Source organism: Wasmannia auropunctata, unplaced genomic scaffold (assembly GCF_000956235.1).
Source record: "Wasmannia auropunctata unplaced genomic scaffold, wasmannia.A_1.0 LD335328.1, whole genome shotgun sequence".
NCBI classification, from domain to species: domain Eukaryota; kingdom Metazoa; phylum Arthropoda; class Insecta; order Hymenoptera; family Formicidae; genus Wasmannia; species Wasmannia auropunctata.
In genome coordinates, this window is record NW_012027562.1 from 49,664 (window position 1) to 77,558 (window position 27,895).

Below are 27,895 nucleotides of genomic sequence, written 5' to 3' on the forward strand. Positions count from 1 at the left end.
ATCCTCTTCTTCTGTAGGGTGCGCCGGACAAAAACTGTGAGCTCGACATGTACTTACACACGCCGAATCTCGTTCTAGAGCGGATTCTCGAGAGTCTCCGCTCGGCGGGAACACGAAGGTATCGTAAGAACGAATACTTTCCCCGCGCTGCGATCCCTAATCTAAAATCTCGAGAGATACTTTAAACACTTCTACGATACTTCAAACGGTCTGCGATAGTTATAGATCGCCCTAACGAACGATAGCGTGTAAATGTCGTGGAAATATTGATCGCGTTTGTTTTCGAAGTGCTATAACTAACTTTTGTTCACACGAGAATTATTTTATCTTAACGGTCTATTTTTAATGATTATTACATTGAAAGTATAATGTAGAGAGATTTTAGCGGTTCTAATATCACTAATTTTACGGATTTTAAAACACTTGATTTCTCTCATTGCAACTATGTTAGATCATAACGGTCAGAAGCGATAAATAATATAAATCTTGTTTTTTCCAGTTATATGAGACAAAGTAAATTGGTTCTTTCAGCATGCTATCACTTGCTTTCGACAATGCACATTAATAAGCTACATCGAAAGATTTCTCTTGCCTGAATTTCTCATCCTGTCTTAATAAATTATATATATAATGGATCATGTTGTGCCATTGATTAATCAAAATTTAAAGATACTTGTGCTCATTACTCGACGATCAAAAATTCTTCAATATATTTTATCAATTTGTACTAACAAATACAAGTAGTGATATAAAAGAATTAAGTTATTTTAATTGTAATGCAAAATAAAAATTCATATAATTTCTCGCTTTTGATGTTATGCTCTAACATGTAGTGAGAAAGAGCTTTAATATATTAGATATTTTTGTGCGATTCTATTACTTAAATGTTGTTAAATGCGTGACGGTAAGTAAAATTCCGCAGGTAAGGTGTTTAAAGCTAGCTTGCTATCGTATCGCTCCCATCCCGAACGGATCATCGCGAAGAGTTTAAGTAGAGCAGTCGTAAGTAAAGCCTCGTGTGTGAAATATATGTTACAGGATGTCGCCGCTCTCCGTCTTCGTACGATACGAAACTTTCCAAGTCGAGTGACGAGAAATATTCAGCGTGTAATTGAGCAATAAAGACCTTTGTCTTTCATCTTCACAACTCGTCAACCGTCTCGCTGTTGCGTCAAAGCTATTGCGTACATCTTTTACAGACGCATTCAACGATTACAGATTTTTTTTTACACGAGTCTTGTGTTTAATAAGTGACATAAAAAAAATTGAAGCAACATGTCATCGCTGGAATAAATGATCTTACACGTTTTGAGTTGTCAACGTCTATTTCATTAGTCAGCTTGCGTTTTTTCTCAAACCATGCGATTGAGTAAAACGGAACTTATCGCGCCGTTAAACATTATCTTGTTTCGTACGTATGTCATTCGGTCCCGTCGTCAGGTCTTGGCCTACGCTACGTTTCATTCTTCCGAACCACGAACGTAAGATAATATACTCGTGTCCGGAGTATAGAGTAGAGGAATGTCGCGATTATCCTATTCGTGCGAGTAACGTGGGAAGCGATTTGCATTCGTTACGCCGTTACTGGTCCTTCTCAATGGGAGTGTCGCTCAGTGTTACAAATTAGCATAGGCTGCTCGGTTACGGTCTCATTATGTAGTTCTTAGATAATGCCACCGTCCCTCCCCGCGTCCGCGGTAAGTCACCGCCGATGACATAGCGATAACATCACCGCGAGTTGGAGCGGCTTTTTTTTTAAACATAGCTGCCGCGGAGCAGTCGGTGCCATTGGTTTCCACGCGCGGGAAGGCGTCGGTGGCGCGCATCAAGTCAACGATCCGTAGCGGACCATCCTCGAGCCGTGTGTCTCCCCGTGATCGCTCGAGAAACTGGAATCGCGCACAAATGGCCGAGGACTTGCGGTAAGTGAGACATTTCGTTGCGAGCGATCTCGGAAATTTTTTTTTCTCCATCTCGCGATCGGTTTAACGCTCCAGTTGCACGCGATTTTGCGTTCCCTTCGGAGGTTATGGGTCACGCGATACGGCGATATCGATCGAGGTTATGCGCGGCCGACCGACCGTGCCGCACGCGTTCCCGGCGATCGACGACAACAGCTGATTCGCCTGCGAAATAAAGGGCTCTGCCTACAAAAAAAGAAAATACGTGCATGTGTTTTCGCGCTACAGATTTTTTCATTGATAAGGAGTTGCACGGGCAATTAACGACATCAGATTCGCGGCGAGATTTAGTAGCGTCGCGGAAAGAAAGATGGGAGAGATGTAGGTTATGTAATTGTCAAGGTCGATTCTCATCGGCGCGATTTCGTCACCGAGCTCGATGATGCGGCTGCTTCAAAATGGTATATCGCAATATAAATTGCCTCGTATGCGTTTTTTAATATTTTCTTAATAATTTCGCGGAAGATTTTCTTATCGAGCTCCCCCCATCGAGCTGACTCGAAGATAATACGCTTGATAATATTCTCATTGCAATCTTGAATCGGAAAACTGCCGTTTTGTTGATGAAAATTTGCAGAGCGTATCCAGACGGAAATTATATAGAAAAATATAGAAATATTGTCGAATTAATGTTTCAGTGAAGGACTGCTCTTGGGCATGGGAAATCCTCTCCTGGATATCTCTGCAAACGTAGACCATGAACTTTTGAAAAAATACGATTTGAAGGCCAACAATGCCATACTCGCCGAGGAGAAGCACAAGCCTTTATACGAGGAGTTAATCGACTTGTACAACGCTGACTTCACCGCGGGTGGATCTGTGCAGAATACCATGAGAGTGGCGCAAGTAAGTGGAATCTACACAGAATTGTTATTCAGATATTGTCAAAGTTATTTGGACAAAAGGAAAAAAAAATATCACACCGATGTATACTAATCATTTTTGTATTATTACAGTGGTTCCTGCAAAAGCCAAAAATCGCCACTTACATGGGCTGCGTCGGCAGAGACAAGTATTCCAAGATCCTGGAGGATAAGGCGGCCGCGGACGGCTTGAACGTTCGCTATCAGTACACCGATCAGGAGCCGACTGGAACGTGCGCGGTGCTCATTACGGGGAAGGAACGCTCCCTGTGCGCGAATTTGGCAGCGGCAAATTGCTTCTCACCGTCGCACATCGAAAAACCGGAGAACAAACATCTGATAGATATCGCGAGATACATCTACATATCGGTAAACGCAAAGTTTTCTAATAAATCCAAACGAGAGGAGAATCGGTAAAAAAAAATCGCTACATCATGAAATGTCGTATTTTGTTATCTCAGGGATTTTTCTTGACGGTCAGTTCCGAGTCCATACAAACGGTAGCCAGGCACGCTTACGAGAACGACAAGATGTTCATGATGAATCTCAGCGCGCCGTTTCTGTGCGAGTTCTTCCAAAGGCCGATGCTGGCGGCGTTCCCCTACGTGGACATCTTATTCGGGAACGAGACGGAAGCGGACGCGTTCGCGAAGGCAAACAATCTTAACGCGACGGACAAAAAGCAGATCGCGCTGAAGATATCGGAAATGGAGAAGATCAACGGCAAGAGGAAAAGGATCGTCGTGATCACGCAGGGCGCCGAAGCGGTGCTCGTGGCCAAGGACGGGACGGTCGTGGAGTATCCCGTTGTAAAACTGCCAGAGGAGAAAGTTGTAGACACCAATGCCGCCGGGGATGCTTTTGTCGGTGGTGAGTATTGCAGATCCTCTCGCCGTAATGATCCCCGCTATAATTCGGTATTATAACTCGCAAATGTGCGAATTAGGAAATTTACTGAACAAGGATTGTATCAATTTTATTTCAGGCTTTCTCGCACAACTTGTACAAGGCAAAAGCACAGACACGTGTATAAAATGCGGCATTTGGGCGGCGACGCAGATCGTACAGAAATCCGGATGTACTTACGATGGAAAGCCGAACTTCCAGTCTTGATCGGCTACCAGTGTGATAACGGGCATTAAAACGGGTGTACTTAATAAACATCTTAATAATTTTTTTTTACCTTGAATTTGACCCCTATCTTTTGTATCTTTTGAGCTTTACGAGTGCCAATTTGAGGCGAGTGCAGATTATAAAAATTTTTATTCATTAAAATTCAGTAAATATCTTGTTGATTTAAGCACATGTATTAGGCCGGTGACGATTAATTCCAGGAGAGAGAGAGCGGGGGAGACGGAAGAGGCGAAGAGAAAGAAAACCAATAAATTCTCATTGAATTAACGAGACTGAATCGTCTCGCTGGGACCATCGGGATTAAATCGTTCCGCGAGCGTACGCTCGGAGACGCGAACTGCGCAGAATTTCTCCCTCGGCGCGTACTTACATCGCGGTACACGCTAATTTACATACTGTCGGGGAAAATCAATACAATCACCGAGGTATGTAGATATTATACCGTGAATTTGCCGGTTAGCTTCGCATACGCGCGGCCGCTGGTCGGGCGCGATACTCCCGTCCGGGAGTGTAGGGTATTCAATTATGCGAGACGTTGCACGCGTGCGTCGTGCGCGGTGCGATATGCGGCCGAACTGCGGAGTTTCGAGCGGGACGGAGACGTATCGAGCGCGGCAGGGAAGAACGAGAGAGAGAGAGAGAGACGGGACGCGGATGGACGGCCGCGGAAGAGGGACGGTTCTTTAAAAAAAATCAATAATCTCATTACGAAATTGCATTGGGCATACCGTGCGTTTTGCATATAAACAGCGGAGGTAACGCGCGTCACTTTACCGCACCGCGGCAGTGTCGTATTAAACCGGCCACCTTACTTCGCCGTGTACATTATAACACACCTTTCGGTCAAACGGTTACGCGATCGTTCGGTTGCGATACTAGTGTCTGCTTCTGGGACAATCGTACACGCTACCTGGCTTCTTTGAAACGAATAAAGAAATACAGAGGTGCTATATAGTTGGATTGACGTGAAAGATTTGTTGCTTTTGCGTGACGATCTGTTCTAAATTAAAGTTATCGATTTTCGTTTAGCGCGATATATATATCCGCGGGTACTTTATCCGAAAAAGGGACCTTCCACACCGAGGCACGTAAATCGTTTATTCATTCTATTTTTCATAAAATTCAATCTTAACTTAGATCGTCCCCCTCTCACACTTTTGAATTCCGAGCGTAAGACGCGCAGGGAGGGTGCATCCGCAGCTGAGAGAGAAAAAAAGGGGGTTCGACTCGCGCTCCGAAGCGAGTCCGGAGTACGTCCCTGTCACGTACGTCTCGCATTCGCCGGTCAGGCCAGTCCTCCGATTCTCTCGGCTGCGTTGCGTGGCACTCGTCTCGCAGGCGGTACACCGCCTATATAATAGTGTGTGCTGTCGCCTCGATCGAGAAACGGGGCGCAAAAATGTACAAGCCGGCGGTGCGGTCATAATACGTGCTGGTTCGGCGCTGGAACGGACGGGGCCGCGTGTTCCGGCCGTTGCCGCGCAAAACCGGGCCCTCAGAGTGCCCTCACTCCTTTCGTCGCGCAGTACGTATCGCGCGCGGCAGTGTATGGTACACCGGCCGTTCAAGTTCGGCGCGCGCGACACGCGAATTTCGTTCACACGCACACGCACGCGTCGTGTAGAATTGTATTTCGCGCGTGGTGCACACGCACACGGATCTGCGTACACGTATACGTGCACACGTACGCACGACACCTGTGACCGGCGGCGTGTTCGTGTACAACCGGACGCGTTAACGGCGTTAGTTGCATCCATCCATTGCATCAGAGAGGTTGTCAAGTGCAGACCTACAATTTTTTTAAAGTTTCTGACGAAGAGTGTTTTGTGATCATTCCTAAATATTTCTGACACAAATCAACAAAGGACATACACGTTGTTGCTCATGCATCATATTGCCTGTGACAGTTAAAAAAAGGAGAAGAAGAAGAAGGACACGTGTGACGCATGTCTCGTAACCGACCGGATCCTCTCTACGCATCGTTCAAGAGGCAGACATCATCACGTTTTTTGTTGTTTTTTTTTCGTTTGGGTGTTCGATCTGTGCGAGTAATTCAGCCTCGAGGAGCAAATTGGAATTACTGTGCCGTGAAACGTCCATGTGAGTGCATTCAGCGTTATTCTTTTTTCTCCTACTTTTCTCGCTCCACGTGGAGCGTTACGGAACTGTCGTCTTGAACGTTTCCTTGAACATTCTCTCGAATAATCTACCTGCGCACGAATAGTTTTCAGTCTTTTCTTCCCTTCCTCCCCTTGTATCCCCCTTTCTTTCTCGCCGAATAGGTATTACCGACGTTACGTCATCGTGAGTTTGCTAGTCGTGTGTTCGCACACACGTGGCTCGCGAGTTCAACCGCCCGCGGGTAAGGTTGGACTTCGCCGCGGCCGTACTGATCGGTGGTAATTAACGCGCCCGATCGTACAACTCGTATCCACGGCCGGTGGAACATATGCACGCATTAATCCAACACACGATCGTTCGGCGCATACGTGCGATTGCATTTCCACGTGTGTGCGTGCGCGCGCGCGCGCGCATGCACGCACATACATACGTCACGCATTCGGACGAACCTCGGACACCTCGGCGCGCGACGCCATGTGATCGGAGACCGCAAGAGCGCGTGGTGTGTGTGTGCGCGTATCGAGCGCGTCGGTGTGCGTCACGCCGCGCGTCGGGATTGGCCGACGGGAACGTGTGCGGCCCGCTTTTACGGCGCTCCGTGTTTCGTGCCTCCGCCGTCGCGAGCCGGAGGAGCGCGGCGGTGTGCGCAGTGCACTCCCCACCGCGTGCGCATAGTGTGTAACCCCCGCGCGAGCGAGACCGCCATCTTTGTCAAGTGGGTAACCTTTGTTGATTTGTGTGAAATGTGACGCCGTTGTCGCGAGATAATTGGTGATCGTGATTACGTATCCCGTGTTACGGTAGACCCGGTGGAAGCCCAGGCCCGCGACCGTGCTCTGTGGATTTATCGATGGGATCGCCGCGCACAGGTAACGTCCGCCCGCCCGCGGGGCCGTCGCGAGGGGACCTTAAAGTGCGTGGAAATACCACGCGCCGTCGTCGCCGTCGTCGTCCCGATGCAATACGGGGCCCGGGGAGCGGTGCTCGCCCGCGGGGCCGTCCGCACCAGCGGCGGCCAGCGGCGCGAGAAAGCGCGCGCGGCGTGGGGCGGAGGAGAGGAGGTAACGAGGACGGAGGACCGGAGTTATATTCATGCTTCGTTGTCGCGACATACGAGACGACCGTACGCGGCATTCGACGTTTTTTTCCACGGGCCGTGCCCGGGGATCGTGTGACGCGCGGGGCGACGCGGCGGCGACGGCGGAGGAGAAGAAGGACGCGCGGCGGCGGCGTCGGCGACACCGCCGTGGCGCGCCGCGCCGCGCGCGGAAACGCCTGGACGGCGCGTCGAGAGTGCCCGCGGACGGAGCGGAACGGAACCCGAGATGCGGCCCGTGCGCGACTCTCTCTCCGGCCCCAAGATGGCTGCCCGTCGCACGGGCTTCGACGAAGTGCCCGCTCGCTCCGGTTTCACGGCCGCCTCGGCGACGTTCACGCGTACGCGGACTCGTAGCCTGTCGTTGACGATCCGTCCACGACGTCCAACCGAAAAACGCTTACTCGCGCGCGCTCATAAACCAGCCCGTGGCTCTCCCGTTGGTCCGTTGGAAGCACCGTCGCGTCGCTCGGCGACGGCCGTCCGTCGGACGAGGGTCGTCCCCGATCGCCGCCGTCGGGCGTCGCGACGTCTCGCTTGTCGTCCGCTCGATCGCGGAGCTCCGTTTCACGCGGTACGGCTCGCCCGTGGCATCCCGTGCGAGAATAGTCGCTCAAAATGGCTACCCGTCGGACGGCGAAGTGCCGTTTAACGCGCGACGACGGCAGCGGTGGCGATGGGTCGCGCTGACCCGCGCGCGATTCCCACAAGCTCGTTTTATCGCGTTCCCGCGATTTTCCATCGCGCGCCAATTTCGCGTTGCTCGCCACGAAGCAACCGATCGATCGTTCATCCGCCCGCTCGTCCATCCATCCATCCGTTCGTTCGTTCGTTCGTTCATTCGTCCATCTATCCGTCCGTCCGTTTTTGTCTGTCCGCCTCTCGCCGCATCTTTCTTCTTCTCTCTCTCTCTCTTTCTCTTTTTTCCGCCTTTTCGCGTCGCCTCCGATCACTCCGCCGGGGCGAACGGACGACGGCGAACGCACGCTTCTCGCGCGTGCACGCTTCGCCGAGCGACGGGCGGGCAGCAGTTAGGGTCGTTCACGACAAACGCTCCTCGGTAGCGACGGCAGCTGGCTCGCTCTCTCTCCCTCTTCCTCTTTCTCTCTTCGTCTCCGCTCTTCTCCGCGTCCTCACCTTCGGCCGCCGCCGTAGCTCGCTCGCTCGCTCGCTCGCTCGCTCGCTCGCACGTTCGTTCGCTCATTCGTTCGTACGTACGTTCGTTCGTTTGTACTTACATCGGGTGAGAGGGGCCCCGACAAACACGCGCAGCCGGCGGCCTCTCTTCGCCCTCGGCCCCATCGTCTTAACCGGACGAACAACGGACAAACAGACGGACGTGTTCGTTCAGCCGGTATTTCATTTCGCCTAATAAGATAGCGCGCGAGCGGAGAAAGACGGCGGGTGAGCGAGAAGCGCGTCCGCGGTCTGTCCGCTCTCGCGGCCTCCTTCCTCTCCGTCGCTTTCTCTCTCTCTCTCTCTCTCTCTCTCTCACCGTTCTGTCCTACGCAGTGATCGATTCTCAGCTTGTCTGCGAAGAACGTACTAGATCCTACGCAAGGGAAGGTCTTAGTAATTTTTCCATTCGAAGCCCGGATGCTCGAAACAGGCTTGTAGGCGTTCCTCCTTCACTCGTCGCAGTTTCGCCGCGAAACGTCGCGATTATTTTCGCACGCTCGTCCAAAGGTCTGGCTCTCGTCGTGATCGAAGAACGTCGTAGGTTCGCCTCCAAGCCTGCAGTGTCGAATCTCCCGGTCTCTCTCTCTTCCGCGATCTCTCCTCGCGACATTTCGCGAGAAACGCGCGCGCGGTTTCCGCGAAGTGTTGCCTCGCTCCGAAAGTGTGCCGTCACTCGTAGAAAATCTCTTTTCCTTCGTTCCCTTCCCGTCGCGCCGAGAGAACCGTGCTCGTCAATGGAACGTTAAAAGTCCGCGCCGCGTAGTAAAGATGCGAGTACTATGGTATCTCTCTCTCATTGAAGCTGCACGATAAAACTACGACGATAAACAAGCGGCGGTTCCATTGACGTTTCCGCGCGCGACTCCGAGGACTCCGCGTTTCTCTCGACGCTGCAGCTTGACACGCGTGTTTTTTTTTTCTTGACCTGTGCGCTTCGCTATTTGTGTTCGAATGCGACTTACAACCGCGTTTCTCCTTTCCGGAGATTACGATTCAATCTCCGGAGCCAAACGGTATAAAAAAAAAAAACTCCGCGAACGAGATAAGCGAGATTTGCTTTCATTGTGATTAGTCAACATTGCGGGAATCTAAATTAATTTAGTGACTCGCTAGTTTTTTTTCCTCGATAGTGATTCTATCTTAAAATAGAGCGACGAAACTGAGATAATGGATGTTAGCGCTAATCGACGTCGATGCAGCCGGGAGCCTTGGACTGCACCGCCGAATTGCGTCACGTCGCGTCATTCTTCCGGCGATAATAATACGAGCCGCGTAACTGGCCTCATTTTTTTTTCTCTCTTTAAGTATCGCCTGACAATAGAATTTTCCGAACGGCTCGAGTATTCAGTTGACACGATTTGTGTAAAAGGGGAGAGATCATATTATATACACGACTGAGAGACAGAGTGTTTCGGAACACGCCAGTTTCATTGATTATCACGTCACGTCACGTGCTTGGCTTGCGAGAAAAGATTCTCGATTTTGTACATCTTATAATACTTCAATTGAGGAAAATGTCAGTGTCGAATTTCCCGAAAAAAATATTTCGTTCGCGTCGAAAGGACAGTTTCCGTCCAACGTAAACACATTTCAAAGTGGTCGTCCTCCGGACGTTGTTCAAGGTTCTGGGAAATGTCCCGCAGAGTACGGTGCATTATTATGCGCGCCTTACTTTGTGGTTCCGAGAACAATTCGGTGGACAGGACTGGTTGTCGGAAGTCGCTGAAGTTTTGGCGGGAAACCGTGTGGACCCGTTCCCGGGGACACACCGTAGAACGTCACTCTCGAGAATAGAACGCGCCACGTGGTGACGAGTATCTCGCGCGGTAGCCGAGGGTCTTTCGAACGAAGCCGGTTTCGCTGGGTGTCCCGCTGGGTGTCTTTTTTTTTTCTTTCTTTTCCTTCTTCCGCCTTCCTCGGCGGCTTAAACCGCCGGTATATTTATTATCACTGGCCTAGGTCAGGTCGTATCGCGACTAACATCGGCGGCACAGCTGTGTGTCGTTTGATTCTCGCATAATTAATCCTTCCCGCGCTCACGCCCGATCGCTGCAGGTATCGGACACGTTTTCTGTCTCGCGACTTTCACATTTAGCCGATATCCGACGCATGACGTTTCGGAAATTTCCAGAGGATTCTAGATTATTTATTTGTCGAGTGTGTGTGTAAAAATTATTTCCCCCAATCGCCAACGTTTTTTAACATCACAGTCTTGACGATTCGATTCACGCGAATCGAACAAATATGAATTAGCGTGTTACTTTTACTTATACGATTTTAAGACGCAGTTATTTGTTAGTCGTGGTTATTTGTGGATTCGTGGTTAATAGGCACGAATCAATTTACCCTTTTTTACGATTTTAGAAGGGGTAGCTAATCGGCTTATAGATTTAGTTACGTCTAACGATACAGATGGGGGAGTATACCTATAAAGCTAAACGGGGGATGTAATTCCGGATTGCGCGGCTGTTATCCAATTGCTAAGTGAGCTGCACGATCTTTTAACGCGATTTCCGCCAGCGTTCAAAGCGTGCATACCGCGATATGGATATTGCACGAAAACGGTGGGTGGTCTTTGTCTCCTCTCGAACAATGGATCTCTCTCGGCCGACCTACGGTCGAACTCTCCGCTATGCTTATACCTGAGAATTACGCTTCGTGTATCCCGCGCGCATTAAATAAACGCCGTATACACGTGCCTCTTATCGGGAGCGTTTAGGCCCGCCAATGCCGGGCGCATTGTTTCTCACGCTTAGATCATGGCAGATTATGGCAGAGACTCTCGAAGCTAATGAGAGTCATTCGATATATTCTTTCAACCTTCTCTCTTTTTCTCCCTTTTTTTTTTGTAGAAAGTTCAGCGATCAAATGACTTTGCCGACCTGACGTTTCGAAGAAGGTTGCGAGAAGTATCTTTGTTGGATCTTCAAAAGTTTGTTCGGAGATCTTTTCCGGATCATTGGCGCCTTTCGCTTGACAATGAGACTTCCTCTGAAGTATCGTAATGCATCTTTGAATGTTGTGAAAGTTAATTTCAATCGTTAGAGAATTAGAGTAAGAATAAATAATCAGGGACAATCTTTAAATATAATTTAAATAACTCAAATAGGTATACTACTGGATATATGTATTTGCTGAGAAATTAATTAGTTTATTTATTTTTTATAATATTTTATAATATTTTATGTTATTTTCGCGAGAGACTTTTCGATTTTGAGAAAGAGTTCTAGACATGTCAGAAAAAATTTTATTTCTCATCTTAGAAATCGTCCTCTTTATTCTTATTCTAATTTTCTCACGATTGAAATTAACTTTCAACACTTCAAAGATGCATTATGATACTTTCAAAGTAAGTCTTATTGTCGAGCGAAGGAGAAGCGAATGATCCGGAAAAGGTCTCCGAACAAACTTTTATTATCCTTTTACCACCTCAGGTTTTCATTCTTACGTGTCCCTTTAAGTTTGTATGACTTCTCTAATTTGTGATCTATTTACTAATTTGACGTTGGAAATTGGAAACGATTTGAAACAAATGAAATCTCTTTCATATTTATCGAGGAATGCTCCGCTTTAAAGCGATCCGTCAAGCGGTCAAACAGTTTGCACGCGTAAAAAAGTAACTTGCCCAGGTCACGAGACACCGTAATGCATCTCTGAAGCTTCTTCGGCGGGACGTTTATCTCGGGGATCAATCGATATACCTGCTCTATTCTTATTCTTGTGTTTCGTCGTGTCACGACCCCGCGCAGATCTCACCGCGCGCGGCGGTTCACCGAAACGGGACGCCGCGGTGCGTTTCAGCGTATAAGTATTCGCGCGGCCGACTTTAATAAACCGCGGCGCGCCTGCGAGCTGTTCGCGCGGCGTTGCGCAATACTCGCTGTCGGGCACGGTGATTTTAAATATTTGCTCCGAACCGCTCTCTCTCTCTCTGTGTGTGTACGCACGCACGCACGCACGTGTGAGCTTCGCGCGCGCAGGAGAAAGTTCATCGCTCAAGGGGGGAAACCGGAGAGTCGTTTACGAGCGGAGTCGAAAATCGCGTGACCCGATCGTAAGAATCGAACGCGGTGTTGTATAATGTCGCGTTTAGCGGCGAACAAAGACGCGCCGAATAAATTCCGAAGCCGAAATGTAATTCCGGCGGGGCTCCTCCGCGAGTGCACACGCGAGGATGGTCCTCACGCGCAGTTCCTAGATAATGGAAACGCGAGTCGAGTTAAACGAGCGTGTTGCGTTCATTTTGACATGTTAACATGCTACGACGATGCACGTGGATGTCTGACAGCTTTTAAGACGCTTGTAGAAAAACATACCAGCTGATCCAAAATTTTTAGAATGACATTAATAGCTCGATGGCAATATAAAATAAAAAGCTATTCAAAGCAGAATCCATGAAGACACAGTCTTGTTTAATCATATTACGCAATATTTTATTATTATATGCTTATCATAATAAAAGTCCTACGGATTTTTAGGAGTTAAGAAATATATGCAAAACTTAAAGCGGACAATATATTAAGACGCAGGATTGTATCTAAAAGAAATCTCGTCGTAATGATGAAATTACCTGATTATATTATATACATGACGTAGGATACCTATATAGTGTTTCAATTAGTCAACGTTGATTCCATAACTCTGGGCGGGTCCTAGACTATTCTAAAGATAAAGATCTTCATATTCGCAACAATTTGTTTCACATGTCGTTGTCCGTCACTTGCACAATCCTCGACTTGGAGGTCTAAGGAGTTGACTTACATAGATTATCAGTCGAAAATAAAACCTATCACGGAATTGCCCTGCATCGTATAGCGTAATTACAGTCCTGCGTCTTATCCCTCTGGATAAGTATCTTTTACGGTAAACGGAGGCGAGTAATTCGATCGACTTCTCGCACGACGTACGCCAGTCATCCGGCAGCTTTCGACGAGTTAGAGAATGTCAGATATTACCTCCTCGCGGTGCGGCATATCGGAATTAAGGACATTCGTTTAGCGCCGGCGACCGAAACTCGGCAGACTCCCACGCAACTCGACGTCTGCAACCCCCTTCAACACTGTGCTCTCGTTTCAGGGTCAGCGCAATAACCCGCGGTGAGAACGTGAGGAGGCGGTTGAGGGCTTAACATCCAGGCCGCGTGACCGAAGAGTCGCAGCTGCAGAATGTAAACGTCTGCCGTTGACCGTGACGTCGCCTATCGGCAGGAGGAGGAGGAGGAGGAGGAAGAGGTGAAGGAAGGCACCGGCCGTGACTTCGTCGTCGTCGCCGTCGTCGTCGTCGTCGCCGTCCGCGCCGTTCGCGCCGCCGGCGGAGACGCGATGGACGATTCCGAGTCGCCCCAGACGTGGTCGGCCTGGTTTCTAGACGCGATCCGGAAGATCCGCAGTCAGAAACAGCGACCGAGTGTTGAGCGGATATGCCACGCGATACGCCAGCATCATTACTTCCACGAGGAGGAGATCGCCGAGCACCTGGAGGTCGCCGTGAAGCGCGGCGACGTGCTCAAGATTTTCAACAAGGGTCAGTCCTCGTACAAGGATCCCGGCGGTCTCCAATCCAAGAAGCTCAGGGTCAACAAATCGACGGATATCAGCAAGGTCTTGAGCAAGGCGGTGCGCGAGCTCGGCGAGCGCGAAGGTTCGAGCCTGAGGAACCTCGAGAGGTACATTAGACAGAGTCACACCGTCGAGGAGGATGCCGAGGGCGATCTTAGAATCGCTCTCAAACTCTCCGCCAAGCGTGCGGTCGAGCGGGGCCTGGTGCTCCAGGATGGCAAGCTCCTACGACAAACGGACAGGCCGCCGCACAAGAAGTCGAGTGACGCCTCTAATGCGTCCACGGAACCGCCCGCGCCCAAGGTGAGTCACTTTGACCAGCATATAAGTCGTGCATTCGATGATGAGTCATTCTCTTGAAAGTGCGTCCTGCGACCCGTCGAAATTACCGACGGAGATGTCGGCTTGATTGCAGCTTCATAGCCTCCCATACACTTTACATCTTCTTTGACGACGCGCTCTGTTAGACGATAGAAACTCAGTTTTATCAGCACTGGATAATGCTAATCTCAGCTTGGTTGATTCTTCTCTGTTAATCAGGCTAACTGAAACTATTCCAACTATTGACTAACTCTCAAGTTATTACAACAGAATTATTACTGCTAAGATTAAAGCTAGGCAAAAAGAATTTCGGTTGAATCTATTTAATATTAGTGATAGCCATAAGAAAACAATGACTCGTTAATTTAGGCTCCTAGTTTCGTATCACGGTTTTATTTTCGCTGTCGCCTTTCGGCGCAATGGTTGTACGAATATTTTCTACGATCTTGAACTCGAGTCGCATAAACCGATTGCTGAATACCCTCAAATACATCTACTCGGACAGCTCTCTCGATATCGCGTTGCGATCGCCGAGCGACGTTATCTCTGAGATAATCAGAGTAATTAATCATCGAACAAATCGCTTCATATTCGAACACGTGCGTTCATCGTCGAATTATCTGATACGGTTTCGCACTCCCCAGCGATAGTTCTCTACATCTCCAAGTCTAGTACGCTTCATAGACCAGTGACATATTGTTTCCGTGATCAACACAAAATTTCTCGAACAATCGCTTCAGACTGCTGTTGGTTGAGACGTATGAATGACATTGGCGTACGTACTCGTCGAGTCTAATCTCGCGGATCTCTTCCCGCACCGTCGTCGCTCGCGTTACGCGCCGCTCGGTCCGCGCGTAAACGAGAACGTGAACGCTCTCAAAGCCGGAAAAGTATTGCGCCGGGTCACGGCGTAGTGCCCACGTTCCGGCGATGTTGGGAATGTCGGTTGGCGACCGCTGGAGTGGGACGACGAGGAGGGGGAGGGCAGAGCGCTGGAGAACGCGGGAAGGGGAGAGGGGTGAAAGGTCGAGATCGCGCCGGGACGATGGGCTATCTCGGGCGACTTCCGGCGGATTCGTTTTGTATAACGTTTCTCTCCTATTGATCCTCCGACCGCGGAATCGCGCTCCCTTTCTTTCTTCCATCGCGTTTCGAGCGCGAAAAATCGCGGCGCGCCGACGCGGGGTCCCGCCGATACGTCCCCCCCGCATCGCGCATCAGGTGGGTTATACCCCCGGTGCGCGGAGGGGGGGAGGGGGAACGACGACGATGACGACGACGGGCGCCGTACGTCGCCCGGCGTCCATTTCCCGCGCTTTTTTTTTCCCCCCGTCGCCTCGTTACACCGCAAATCGCCAGCCGCGGGGGCGATCGATCGCCGGCCGCGCGCTGTTTTGCGAGAACGACCATTTTGAAAATTACACAGCGGACGAGACCCGCCACCCGGTCGATCGCGACGCTCGTCAGCGACGTCAGCCCACGTCGGCCCGTGCGGAGGCGCAGTTAATCCGTCGCCCAAGTCCGAATTAAATGCCTCTTTAGAACAAGTCGTTGATTCTTGAATGATCTAATGAAATGAAATCTCGTTTGTACAGACTCCTACTAGAATGTCAATATCAAAAGACACCGTGGATGATTTTATAATTGATATCTGATAGTATTCTATATATTTCTGTCGAATAGCAACCTCTTGGTATGTTAATGTACTTATTAAAGAACCGAGAGATCCAGGCCGAATTTTAATTTAATCTCTTTTATGCGTCACGAACGCTTATCTGTCGTCTTGGATTGAAGGACTTTCGAGACTCTCGTGTGACTCAACGGATCCATCTGATAAGTTGCGGGTTAAGAAATAATTTTAGAATAAACAATTCGAGATCTTTAATGGAGATACGCGAGCGTTTTTTTTTTCAGATTGTCGGTCCTTGTTTCGCGATCGAGTTAATTTGGACGTCCAGCGTGTGTCGATGTTTGTAGCGCAACAGGATAATGCCGGGCGCGGATGATCTGGGGCGTGTTTCGCGCGACTTCGACGCGGAATGAAATTAATGGGCGACGTTGGCGCGTGAAGCATTTGCGGATGCACGCGTAAAAGCGCCGATACAGCGAGTCGTCCAATCGCGCAACAGGTCGCAGCGGCTGGTGCGAGAAACGGAGGCTGCGTTCGCCCGCATACACTTTCTCTCTAATTTACCGTCTTCTTGACTGAAGGAAACAACCCCGCGCGTGCATTTGCACTAGATAACTTCTTCTTCTCACGTGACGTTCGAGCAATCCTACGTTAAAAAAAAAAATGTTACCGTAAAACTGAATTATCGAAAAGAGCCGATCTGTTCAGGAATAAAAAGAGTTTTCTTTGTCCACTGAAGAATAAAAACTTACAGCATAATAAATCATATTTAATTACATTAAATACTTTTTAAAAATTGTATGGAGGCTATAGGTACGAGTAATTTTAGTTCATTATAAGCTTAGAAATATTCCTGGATAACAGAGCTGCAGAGGATTAAAACACGCGAAAATGTTATAGAATGCTTACAAGCTTTTAACACGTTTCCGCGAATGCAGAGAATATTTGTGAAAGAGCGTTTCTTCGAAATTATCGCTACCGTTGCTGCATCGTTGCCACAACGTGCTCTTAATAAGATGCACCCCTCCAACGCACACGAGGCCGTCGTGTCTAGCCAGTATTTCTGCATTGCCGCCACCGAAATGAATAATTATGTTCCGCGCCGGGACTCACTCGTCTTTTGTATATGCGATACGTAATGATAGATGGTATCGAACCGCCGATATGTGGCGGCTGATACGCAGCTGGCGTGTGAAGGCTTCGGAAGTCCCGCTGTTTAAATTAAATACTTAGCATTTTATAACATTTTCTTCTTCCAGATGACGAGAGAAATTCTCAATAACGTTTAACGTTGATCCCATGAGTGTCACACACACACACACACACACACACACAGCTAAAAATATCTTTAATCTTATAAATACTAATATTGTACGCTACGCTATATTATAATTATTATTTTTATAGATACTTTTATTTGGATATTTTTACTTTATCGATTTATCGACTTCTGTCCGTTTCTCGTAGCTGCCGGCTCCATTGCCGATATGCAAAGAGTGCCTCGGCGCCACGATGGCCGGCAACAACAACAACAGCAAGCGGAACGCCAACGAGAAGCTAAGCAGGTGCAGCGTTTGTGGCGCGGCCCTGCACAATTCTTGCGCGCCGCCGGAGCTTTCGGTACTCGTCGATCGAGGAATAACTTGGTCCTGCGACGACTGCTCGCCAACCTGCGCCGGCTGCCAACTGGAGCGGGAGTCGCAGAATTATCTCGTCAAGTGCGCCGGTTGTGTGAACTGTTACCATCCAGCCTGCATCGATCCTGCCCTCGACAAGAAGAACAAGGCGCCCTGGAAGTGCCGGCACTGTCAAACGGCGCACACGCCGGTGAGCAAGGACGACGGCAAGCGGGGCAAGGCGCAGGATGCGAATTCAATCGACGACACGCCGACGAGCGCGAGGAAGAGGCTCAGCAAGTTACGCGAGAATCGAAAGTGAGTATGACTTGCGTGTATTCGATTAACAAATGCCGTCTTGCTTATGTGTACCTCGCAACAAGTAACATTTCCGACTTTGAGATAAAAAATAATTATGTAGTAATATGATTACATGTCAAGCCTAATATACATATTGTCGGTTATTTCTTTGCAGATCAATGGTATCCAGAAAAAGCTTGGCGAACGCACAACCAGCCAAGAAGAGCAGCGCGGGAGTGGCTCAGGTGGACAGCAGCTCGGACGGTAATGCGGGTGTTGTCTCCCCTCGTCAACCACCTTTGAATTCCTCTCCTTTGCCACAACCCCCCACCCCACTCGCAGGCCAGGGTAGGCTGCTCGAGGAAAAGAACGACAAGATCTCCAAGGAGAAGCAAAAATTCTTTAGATTGAGCGCATTTAACGCTGAGCACAGTAAACTGAAGCGGGTGGGGGGCGGTGATAAATCTAGGCCCTCGCGGAACGTTAATGTTAGGTCGACCCGGGGCGGTACCGCGAATCCGAAGAAAGTCGGCACGTCGCGAGTATCTAGTAGCAGTAGCAGCAGCAGCAGCGAGGCTGGTAATAGCAGCGAGAGCTCGGAGGGCAGTGATAGTAGCGATGAGGATGACGATGATGACGACGAGGAGGGCAATAGCTCGAGCGAGAGCAGCGACTCCTCCTCGTCGGATGAGATCCAGGATGGGAGAATCGAGTCTCCCAAGGCGAAGGCGCCATTCGCTTGTGACCTCAACGAGGACAAGCCGTGGGGCTTTGCCGCCGCCGCTGCGAAGCTAAACGTAGACTCGCCTTTCTTCAGCAATATCACAAACACCTTTGGCGCGCCTTTACCTAAACTCAGCGTGGGCGGTACGCCAACCTTTGGCTTGCACATACAACAGCCAGCCACCGTCAATCCGTCAGACGGTAAAAAGAAAGACAAATCCGAGCGCAACGCTGCACAGACGGCTGGCGCGAGCGCGGATAACAAGGCCAAGCCCGGAAGTGGCCAATTGAGAGGTCTCTTCGACGGTTTGAGTCACTTTTTTTCAGCATCCGCGAACAGCAGGGCGAGATCGGCCGGTGCACCGGCGCCGAATTACGCGCCAGACCGGAGAAAAAGGCCTAACGTAGAAGATACTGCTAAAACGAACAAAATTCCGAGAGGCACACAGAGAAACAAACAGGACGATTTATCATCTGGCACGAGTAAACTCAAGGATCGTAAAAAGACTGAAGCTACCACTGAGATAGCGAGATTACCGAAGCCCGGTATCTTTGTACCTTCCGACGAAAATGTATTAAGCTCGTTTAACGAGAAATTACCGAGGATGACACCCTCGAATCTGGTGAAAACCGCGGTGAACAGTAAAAGACACGAGCACGAGAGGAGAAAGCTGATGCGAGACGACACGTCGCTCGTAAAGTGCGCCGCGGATCCATCGTCACCGTCGTCGTCGTCGTCGTCGTCGTCGAGACACGAGCAGCAACAGCAGCAATCACGAAAGAAGCAAACGGCTTTGGATACGCAGATACGCCACCCTGTACCCGCCGTTGCGAAATCCTCAGGCCTCAGTTCCGATCCTGTCAAGTCAAATCCCAATCCAAAATCCAATCCACGAGCCTGTACTAGCGCCACCACCACCAACACCACCACGACACCCCGCGCGACACCCTGCTCCACCAGGAAGGGTAAGAGTCTACCCCACCCGTTCACAAGTTCCTAACCTCGATGATGCACCCTTAAAAAAAAAGTCGCAATGAAGACTTCCTTCTAATCTAATCCTAGCTCACGATCACGTGGATGTGTTGGCGGTGTGGTGTGGTATGATGTGTGAAACACGTGCGTCTGATGACCGTAACTTGTTTCAAGATAACGTGATTGTTCCGATGATATTGTGGAAAAGTTACAAAAATTATAAAAATTCTGTACATAGAAAACGTATTACAATTATTTTGTATAATTGACAGAGTTTAAAAACAAATCGCGAACAATCAGGTTTCTTGACTGAACGTTAATCTGCTACATGGTGTAAAACCAATGATTACTTGTAAATATATTTATTGTAGGAAATATATACAGAGATATAATAATTAGAAGATATATGCATCTGTTAGAACAGTTTATGAGAAATTCATCTTCATTTGTTTTACACTGTGGATAATATTGTGGTTATTGCATGTTGTTAATCATATTATTACTTGGCTCTGGCATTTTTTTTTCCTTTGTCCATGCTACATACATTTGGAGATGGTCATATCGAGAAATACTAAAACAATTTTGAAGAATACGTCCTTATATAGAGGCCTTCATCCTGTATTTGTTACTTTAGATTTAGTTACCTCATATTTTTCAGGATACTTGTACAGGATATATAACCATAGTTGCATCTGCAAACGTATCATGTCATGTACATATAACATTCGCACAACTTTCTTACAGAGAAACTTTTGATCTCTCATTGTAACATTTGGACTATTCTTTATTTTGACTAATTGACCGATTTACATTATATTTACATGGTTTTCGTACGTCAATCGCGCGAAACAAGTCCTCTTATCGAATTTTGGCAAGTCAATTTACAAAGACAAATAGCAAAGTTTTATTTTCCAAAGAAACATACGAGCGATCAATCTTGCACTTTCACGTAAAATGGAACTCATTTCAGCGTACTATACTGCTCTTTAATCGAATACTACGTGATTGACTCATATTCTCCTTTCTTCCCCTCCTTATACAAAAAAAAAAAGAAAAAGACCGAAATATAATTTCCAGGCACTGAAGAAAAAGATACGGGCACTGGGTGGCTTATCTCACTCAGCCGCCCTCTTGTACCATTTACACTGGAGCCTACCTGCTGCTGCTGACACTTAGCAGGCACTGTTGTACACCACCGCCCCCTTACCCCTTCACGAAAAAAAAAAAAGAAAAGACGAAAAAAGTTCCTGCCGTCGAAGAGCCAACTTTGATACTCTGCCAACACATCCCACTAATCTAACCCACAGCTTTGCTTTGGATACTACTCACATTATTAACGGAGCAAACGAATTATTATTCGCATTCTTTTGTCATATTACATTAGATTGCTATTGTCACCATGCTATGCCGTTCGATTAATTTTGCTTTCTTTTTGTTTCTGACCAACCGATTTCTTCAACAGGACGTGACTAATATCCCCGTTATTTTGACGTCTAGTTTACCCAAATCATTAGTATTCAAGTTGCGGCTGAGATAAACGTTAGGAAAATTGCCCTCGCTCTTTGTATATTTAGAGAAAGTCTTTGTTACGCAGTTTCAAACGTAACTTAATTTTTTTTACCTAATAATAACGTGCATTGGCGCGCACTTTAACTTAAAATTTAATACTTTTTCAACTGTAACGTCTCACGTCAAATTATTCATGACATTTCTCATTTACAAGTTCCTTCGTCAGATTTCTTTTACATTGAACACATCATTTTTCCTATGTTTTCTCATACAACAAACTATTGCAGTTGTAGGTAACAATAACTCGTACGTAAAGCAATTGTATCAATGATTAAATATTGATTATAAAATTTGATTGATTACAACAAAGAAAAAAAAAAGAAACAGATTGTTCAAGAATGATGTTATTAAAATATACAGGTCGCTCGACGAATTCGGTTAACATTCGTAATCATTCTTCTTTTTACAGAGGAACCAATCGTACCGCAAACCTTACCTCCAGGAGTTACGCAGAAGGACGTGGATCTTATCAAGGAAGCACGCGAAAGGGCTAGGCTGACTGTTAGCAACGATGAGAATGATCAATCGTTGTGCGTTAGCACACCGAATGCGTCTGGCAACGCACCACGAAATCCCGCCGCGATAGTATTCGGTCGATATGAGGTGGACACATGGTATTCCAGTCCATTCCCGCAGGAATATGCGCGATTACCGAAGCTGTTCTTCTGCGAGTTTTGTCTCAAGTACACGAAAAGCCGGGCTGTGCTGGACAGGCACATGGACAAGTGTCAGTGGAGGCATCCACCTGCCACCGAAATTTATAGGTGCGACGGATTGTCCGTGTTTGAGGTACGTGTCACCTAAATAGATGTTATCGTTTTTTTTTCTCGTTTGATTTGACAAACTAAAGAGGAATGTTTTGATATTTCAGATTGACGGTAACGTAAACAAAATCTACTGTCAAAATCTGTGCTTACTGGCGAAGTTATTTTTGGATCACAAGACTCTCTATTACGACGTAGAGCCGTTTCTCTTTTACGCTATGACCAAAAACGACAAATACGGCTGTCACTTGGTCGGTTACTTCAGCAAGGAGAAACACTGTCCGGCTCAGAGGTACAACGTGTCCTGCATTATGACCCTGCCGCAATATCAACGACAAGGTTTTGGCAGGTTCCTCATAGAATTCAGTTACCTGTTATCCAAGGTCGAGGGCATCCCGGGAACGCCGGAGAAACCGCTTTCGGATCTCGGTCGAGTGTCGTATCATTCCTTCTGGAAGAGCGTAGTGTTCGAGTACCTGGACGCGCATCGGAACGATACTGAGATTAAGCTGGGCGACATCACGAAGGAGACCGGCGTGTCGGCGCACGATATCGCCACGGCAATGCAATTGCTCGGATTTATAAGGTCGGTTCACTTGCCAGGGGATGCGAACAGTAATAAAGTGGCTGTGGTAGTCGATTGGAGCAAGGTAGACGCTCACATGGCGAAAGTGCGAAAGAGTTTCCGCATCAAGCTGGATCCCGACTGTCTCAGATGGATACCGTTGCTCACGCAAATCCCTAATCCGTATCAGAACCCGGAGGAGAACGCTGACACCGGCTCGGAAATGTCCCCTGCAGTGGAGCCTCCTAAGCCCGTGCCAGCCGTTGTCGAGAAGATACAAAGAGTGAAGATAAAGAAGAAGCCTCGAGGTAGAAGAGTAAGCCAGAGGAAATCGATACCTTTGAAATCAACACCTTTGAAATCGACACCTTTAAAATCGACACCTTTAAAATCGACATCTTTAAAATCGACATCTTTAAAATCGACACCTTTAAAATCGACATCTTTAAAATCAACACCTTTGAAATCGACCCCTTTGAAATCGACACCTTTGAAATCGACACCTTTGAAACCAAAGGCTTCGCAGAAGACTGCAGCGTCTCACAAGGACGCGTCCAAAGAAGAAAAGGATGTTAAAGATGTGAAGGAGACCAAGGTGGCGAAAGAATTGAGAGAACCAAAAGAATCCCCAAGAGAAAGTCGTAACGCCGAGAGCGCAGAGAATCGAAAAGAATCTCGCGCGGAAACGGAAGCTAAGAGCGTAACGTCCACACCGAGAAACGCGCGCGCTCTTAGCTCCGCAAGAAATGCTGCAACTCCGACGACATCGCCGAAATCGGCACAAGTAACGACGATGTCGAGGAGAAGGATCAGACCACCTAAGACGCTTGTATCCGAATCAGTCATCACACCTTTGAGAAAACGAAAACATTCCGAGAAAATTGAGGCTGAGGAAGAGAAAGTGGAAGTTATTAGTAGGAAGAGGACGCGAGAATCTCTGAGGGAAAAAGAAAAGGAGAGAGAGCGAGAAACCGAACGAGAGCGCGAGAAAGAGAAGGAGAAAGTACGTGAGAGGGACAGTAAAGCGAAAGAAAGAGAATCTCTGAAAGAAACTTCGGTGGACACTAGAAAAACGCCTCCTAAATTAGATTCTGTTTCGAGTCCGCCTAAACCGGCAAAGAAACAATGCAAAGTCGACGATATTCTGTTGAAAGTTACCAGTAGACAATCCAAGTATATGCAGGCAAAGGAAAAGAAAATTCTGGAGGAAACGCAGTGTAATGGTAAAGAGGAAGTGCGAGAGGTTAAGAACTCGCCGCTGTCCAGGCGGGGTAGAGGTAAGGCGACGGCGGAGGCCCTAAAGATGCCGCAACTCACGCCGGAATCTCTCAGCACGAAGAACAGAGCCGAAAGTCCTGTGATACCGCCTCCTTCGTTGTCTCCACCGCCCGAGTCCGTGAAGAGCTCTCCCGTTCGAAACAAGCAACCGTCTGTGCCAGACTCACCGTCCACGAAGCACTCCGGTAACAGTGACAACAAGAGCGAGAGCGCGGAGGACAACGGCCTGCCCGTTCCCACGGAAACGGAAGTGGTATCCGCGAGTTCCGGCGAGTATGAGGGCGGCGACGAGGATGAAGGGGAAGAGGAAGAAATAACCACACCAACGCCTAAACTCGTGACGCAATCGGCCTCGCCAAACACGGAGAACCCCGCGAAAGAATCGTGCGAGGACGAGAATGCGGATAACAAGGTTCCGGAGCAAGATAACGACGAAAGCTCGTTGCAGAAGGCGGAAGCAGCGGATCTATCACCAGCGGTCGGCGACGATCAGACTGAAACTATAAACGAATGTGATAAGGACTCCGAGATTGACAAGCGTCCAGTTTGCAGTCCGGAGGCATCGAAATCAGTACCTGAACCAGTTGCTTCACCAAAAGAGGAGGAAATCGAAAAGTCGGAGAGCAGCGTTATGCCCAGGAAGGATGATCGCGATAGCCCTCCCAAAGAGGAGCTCATTCTTGAAACGCCGAAAGATGTCAAGATTGATCTGTCGCGACCGAAAACGGAACCTTTACCGGCGGAGAAGGACACGTGCGCTCTCGTCAACGCGGCGGTGACGTTGGAAACGGAGCCTCTCACGCCGCAGGAGAAACCATTACCCATTGTGGAACATCAGGACACAACCTTGCAATTACAGAATCAAACGGAGGAACTGAAACAACATTCGCCTGAGAGCGGCAAGACCACGCCGCATCTGGAGAACCCGGGCTCGGTGAAGAGAACACCGCCGTCGCAACCGGATTTGCCGTCTATGGGAGTCTACACGCCAGACTCGACGACGAACTCCGTGCACTCGTTGCACTACAGCCAGTGCGATTTAGATGTGAGTCAGTTGGGCCTGGAGTCGCCCACTTCCATAGCCAGCGATCTCGCGTCGCAAAACAGCGTGGAGAGACCGCCCAGTGCTCTACCGTCTATCCCGCCGCCTGCAAACGTGCCGATCTCGGTTTCCATGCAGATTGCGACGCCGGTTACGTCGTCGGTACCAGTGAATATGCAGCAGCAGGTGCAGTACGCCGACTGCTCGATGCCACAACATACTCCGCCGGCTCATCATCCGAGCATTCATCCGATGCATCAGCCACACACCCCGCAGTCCCTCCAACAACCGCGTACTCCGCAGAGTATCCCGACGCAGAGCCCACAGCCGCTTCCGCAGAGCCATACGCCGCAACCGTTGCCGCACACGCCGCAGAGTATACCTACGCAAAGTCCGCAACCGTTACCACAAAGTCATACGCCGCAGCCGTTGCCCCAGTCGCACACGCCACAACCGATGCAGCTATCGCTGTCGCAGCAAGCGCAGAGTCAAAGTATGGCGCACAGTCAATCTCAGCAGTCGCAACAACAACAACAACAACAGCAACAGCAGCAGCAGCAGCAGCAATCTGCGCATCAACAGCAGCCTCAACAGCAACAAACTCAATCGCACAGCAAGCGTGCCAGCTCCCAGACCACGCACAGATCCAGGTCGAGCGCGCAGCAGAGTAGCAGATCATCGCATCGGGCCACTCCGCCGTCTCACAACACCCAGACCTCTCAGCACAGCGTCGTAACGTCGCAGACCAGTCACAGCATCAGCACCGCGGCGCATACGGCGCATATTGCGATGCCGCCGCAGTATCAGCAGTCGCCGTCGTCGATGAGCGTGCCATCGGCGGTGCCGCATCCGCACTCGCACACCCCGCACGCCGCGCATTCGCACAACATGGCGGTGATCTCGCAGGGCAACTACATGGCAGTGGCGGCGGCGTCGCAGGCCTTCCCCACGCAGAACACCTACGTGATCCAACATCGCAGCGGCCGTTCCGGCGCGCCGACGCCTTGTACTACCGCTACGAATTTCTACATACAGACGAACCCGATGCCGCATTCGCATACCCCGGCGCCGACCCCGCTCTCCGCCTCCGGCGGTAGTCATCAAGCTACAAATTCGTGCAGTCTGGCGAAGCTGCAGCAGCTGACCAACGGTCTGGAGATGATACCGCCCACGGCGCCACCGGCGATGAACCTCACGCCACCGCCACCCATCCCGCACACCATGACGCCACCGCAGACGTCGCGGCAGCTACCGACGCCACCTCAAGTCCCGTTGGGTTACGGGAAACCCTATTACAACACCGTGCCTCCCGGCACGCCCGGACCGCCTAGCCGATCCGCCTCGCGCTCGTCCGCGAACAACATGCCGTCGCTCACGCAGGCGTATCCCAGCGAGAGCCTCTATCGGCAGACCCTCGATCCGGGCGGCACCTGCCCGCAGATGCAAAGCACCGCGAACCGCGTCAGCCCGAATGTCGCCCTCAACACGAATCTCATGGCAGCCGCTCAGTACGGTTACCGGGTAACGCAACCAGCGACCAGTTATATGAATGCGCAGGCGGCACAACTCGGCGGGTTCATGAATCAGGCGAGCCAGCTGCCGGTCGGCGTGGTCAACGTGCCAGCGCCGTATCCGCAGGATCCGCACCAGCAGAACCCGGCGGCTGTCTACACTACGTATCACGGCTACATAAACGGCGGTCTCATGCAGCCCCTCAACAGCTCCATGAGGCCGCGCTAGCCGTCGCGATCATCGCCTACTCCGATCGAATCAATCTCTCACGACGTTCCGAAGGATGGACGAACCTCTTCGCGCGACAAGTTAATGCTCTCTTCGATACGACCATCGATGGCGACCCAGCTTCGATCTTCTACTTCGTGACCGACTCCGCGGACACTTGTACTTTCCCGACCATTCGCTGCCTTCCACCAGCTCTGTCCGCGAAACCAGACTTGTTTTCGAGTCTTCTCGTCACGCTGATCCATTTGCGACAACAATCCTCTTTTCCGATCCAGGTACTCCACGATGCATCTCCGAAGATATGACTCGGTGCTCGCTACGATTGGCGAACACAAACGAACGTACATCGGCGTAGAGCCGTAATGGACAGAGTGCGGCAGATCGCGAGAGAACTCAGTGTAACACGATTGTAACAGAAGCAGAATCCGCACGTTCGGCAATCCGTTCGTCAAGCACACAATCTTATTTTAATTCTTTATCTCGACTCAGCAGAATATATTCGCGAATGACTAGTGCATTAGCGTGTGTCTTCTGTACGCCAGTACATGCGAAATCGGTACGTGAATATGTATATGTCTATTACTGTTTTAATTGCACGTTCAATTTCAGAAAAGCAGGAGGAGGAGAAAGGGAGGATAATTGATATAACCCTTCCCGGTCTCTCTACCCACGCCCGTCGGCAGGACGGGACGTTTCTCTTCTTCGCGCTCGAGGAAGGCTCGTATTAAACTGATTCTTAACTTGTCGACAAAGATTGCACACAAGGTACAATTTAATAATAGTTAACGATCGGTAATTTTTCGAGAGCACGAGTTCGTATGCTTCGTGCGTTTAAAATAGAAGAAAAGGACAGGGAGACGTTATCTTGGACGGATTAATTTCGGCTGAGGTATCGCTCCTTCATTTTTAATTCGGAAGCAGAAAGGAAAGAAAGAAAAAAAAATTGAGGAAAAATAAAAGAAAAGAAATGCGAACACCTATTTTTAGTAGGGCATTCCTTCGCGAAAACCGCAGCAGTGTTACGTTTTATGTATTTATATATATATATATATATAAATATATATATATTTACGAATAATATTCTGTTTGATATTATCAATTGTTAAACATTGTTATTTAAGTTGGCACACTTGTACTTTACTGTATCATAAAGAAAAAAAGGTAACTGCGTAATGCTATGATAATCCTCATTGTATTATTACGGAAATCGATTAATTGTCGCCGACATCGTTTCACCAGTGTAAAATTATCAATCTCGATCGTCAGCGCCATCGTTTACATAATTTTTATTAATTGTTATCATTATTATTATCATTAATCACTACTATTGGACAGATGATGACACATACACATACACACAACGGACATTCATTCACACGCACGCACACACACATACACACACACACACAGCCTCACACAGGAAGCGTAATCATGCGTTATATTTTAATTGTCATATGCATGA

General features: G+C 48.9%; 2 protein-coding genes across 5 annotated transcripts; both read left to right on the forward strand.

Annotated features, from left to right (window-relative positions):
- The first annotated feature begins 30 nt into the window (after positions 1–30).
- Positions 31–4,099, forward strand: LOC105457221 (adenosine kinase 2). Of its 2 annotated transcripts, XM_011701757.1 has the most exons (6): positions 31–118; positions 1,039–1,922; positions 2,600–2,807; positions 2,918–3,193; positions 3,286–3,694; positions 3,810–4,099. In XM_011701757.1, exons 2-6 carry the CDS (start codon positions 1,906–1,908, stop codon positions 3,935–3,937), a joined length of 1,038 nt encoding a protein of 345 aa, XP_011700059.1. In that variant the 5' UTR covers positions 31–118; positions 1,039–1,905; the 3' UTR covers positions 3,938–4,099. The 2 variants fall into 2 exon arrangements, with proteins under 2 accessions (XP_011700059.1, XP_011700060.1); XM_011701758.1 differs by lacking the exons at positions 31–118; positions 1,039–1,922 and adding an exon at positions 2,078–2,362.
- A 1,417-nt stretch (positions 4,100–5,516) lies between these two features.
- LOC105457224 (histone acetyltransferase KAT6B) lies at positions 5,517–27,581 on the forward strand. 3 transcript variants are annotated; one of them, XM_011701772.1, is made up of 6 exons: positions 5,517–6,058; positions 13,431–14,215; positions 17,331–17,797; positions 17,955–19,468; positions 21,454–21,833; positions 21,916–27,581. In XM_011701772.1, exons 2-6 carry the CDS (start codon positions 13,676–13,678, stop codon positions 26,431–26,433), a joined length of 7,419 nt encoding a protein of 2,472 aa, XP_011700074.1. In that variant the 5' UTR covers positions 5,517–6,058; positions 13,431–13,675; the 3' UTR covers positions 26,434–27,581. The 3 variants fall into 3 exon arrangements, with proteins under 3 accessions (XP_011700074.1, XP_011700073.1, XP_011700075.1); XM_011701771.1 differs by lacking the exon at positions 5,517–6,058 and adding an exon at positions 6,754–6,948; XM_011701773.1 differs by lacking the exon at positions 5,517–6,058 and adding an exon at positions 6,754–6,948 and having other exon boundaries at positions 17,955–18,043.
- Positions 27,582–27,895: the final 314 nt, after the last annotated feature.

Coding starts and splice junctions, on each gene's coding strand:
- LOC105457221 (XM_011701757.1), top strand. Junction 3,194..3,285: donor CGAGATACATCTACATATCG/GTAAACGCAAAG, acceptor TTGTTATCTCAG/GGATTTTTCTTGACGGTCAG. Junction 3,695..3,809: donor CGGGGATGCTTTTGTCGGTG/GTGAGTATTGCA, acceptor ATTTTATTTCAG/GCTTTCTCGCACAACTTGTA.
- LOC105457224 (XM_011701772.1), top strand. CDS start 13,676: ATGGACGATTCCGAGTCGCCCCAGACGTGGTCGGCCTGGTTTCTAGAC. Junction 14,216..17,330: donor CGGAACCGCCCGCGCCCAAG/GTGAGTCACTTT, acceptor CGTTTCTCGTAG/CTGCCGGCTCCATTGCCGAT. Junction 19,469..21,453: donor ACCCTGCTCCACCAGGAAGG/GTAAGAGTCTAC, acceptor TTCTTTTTACAG/AGGAACCAATCGTACCGCAA.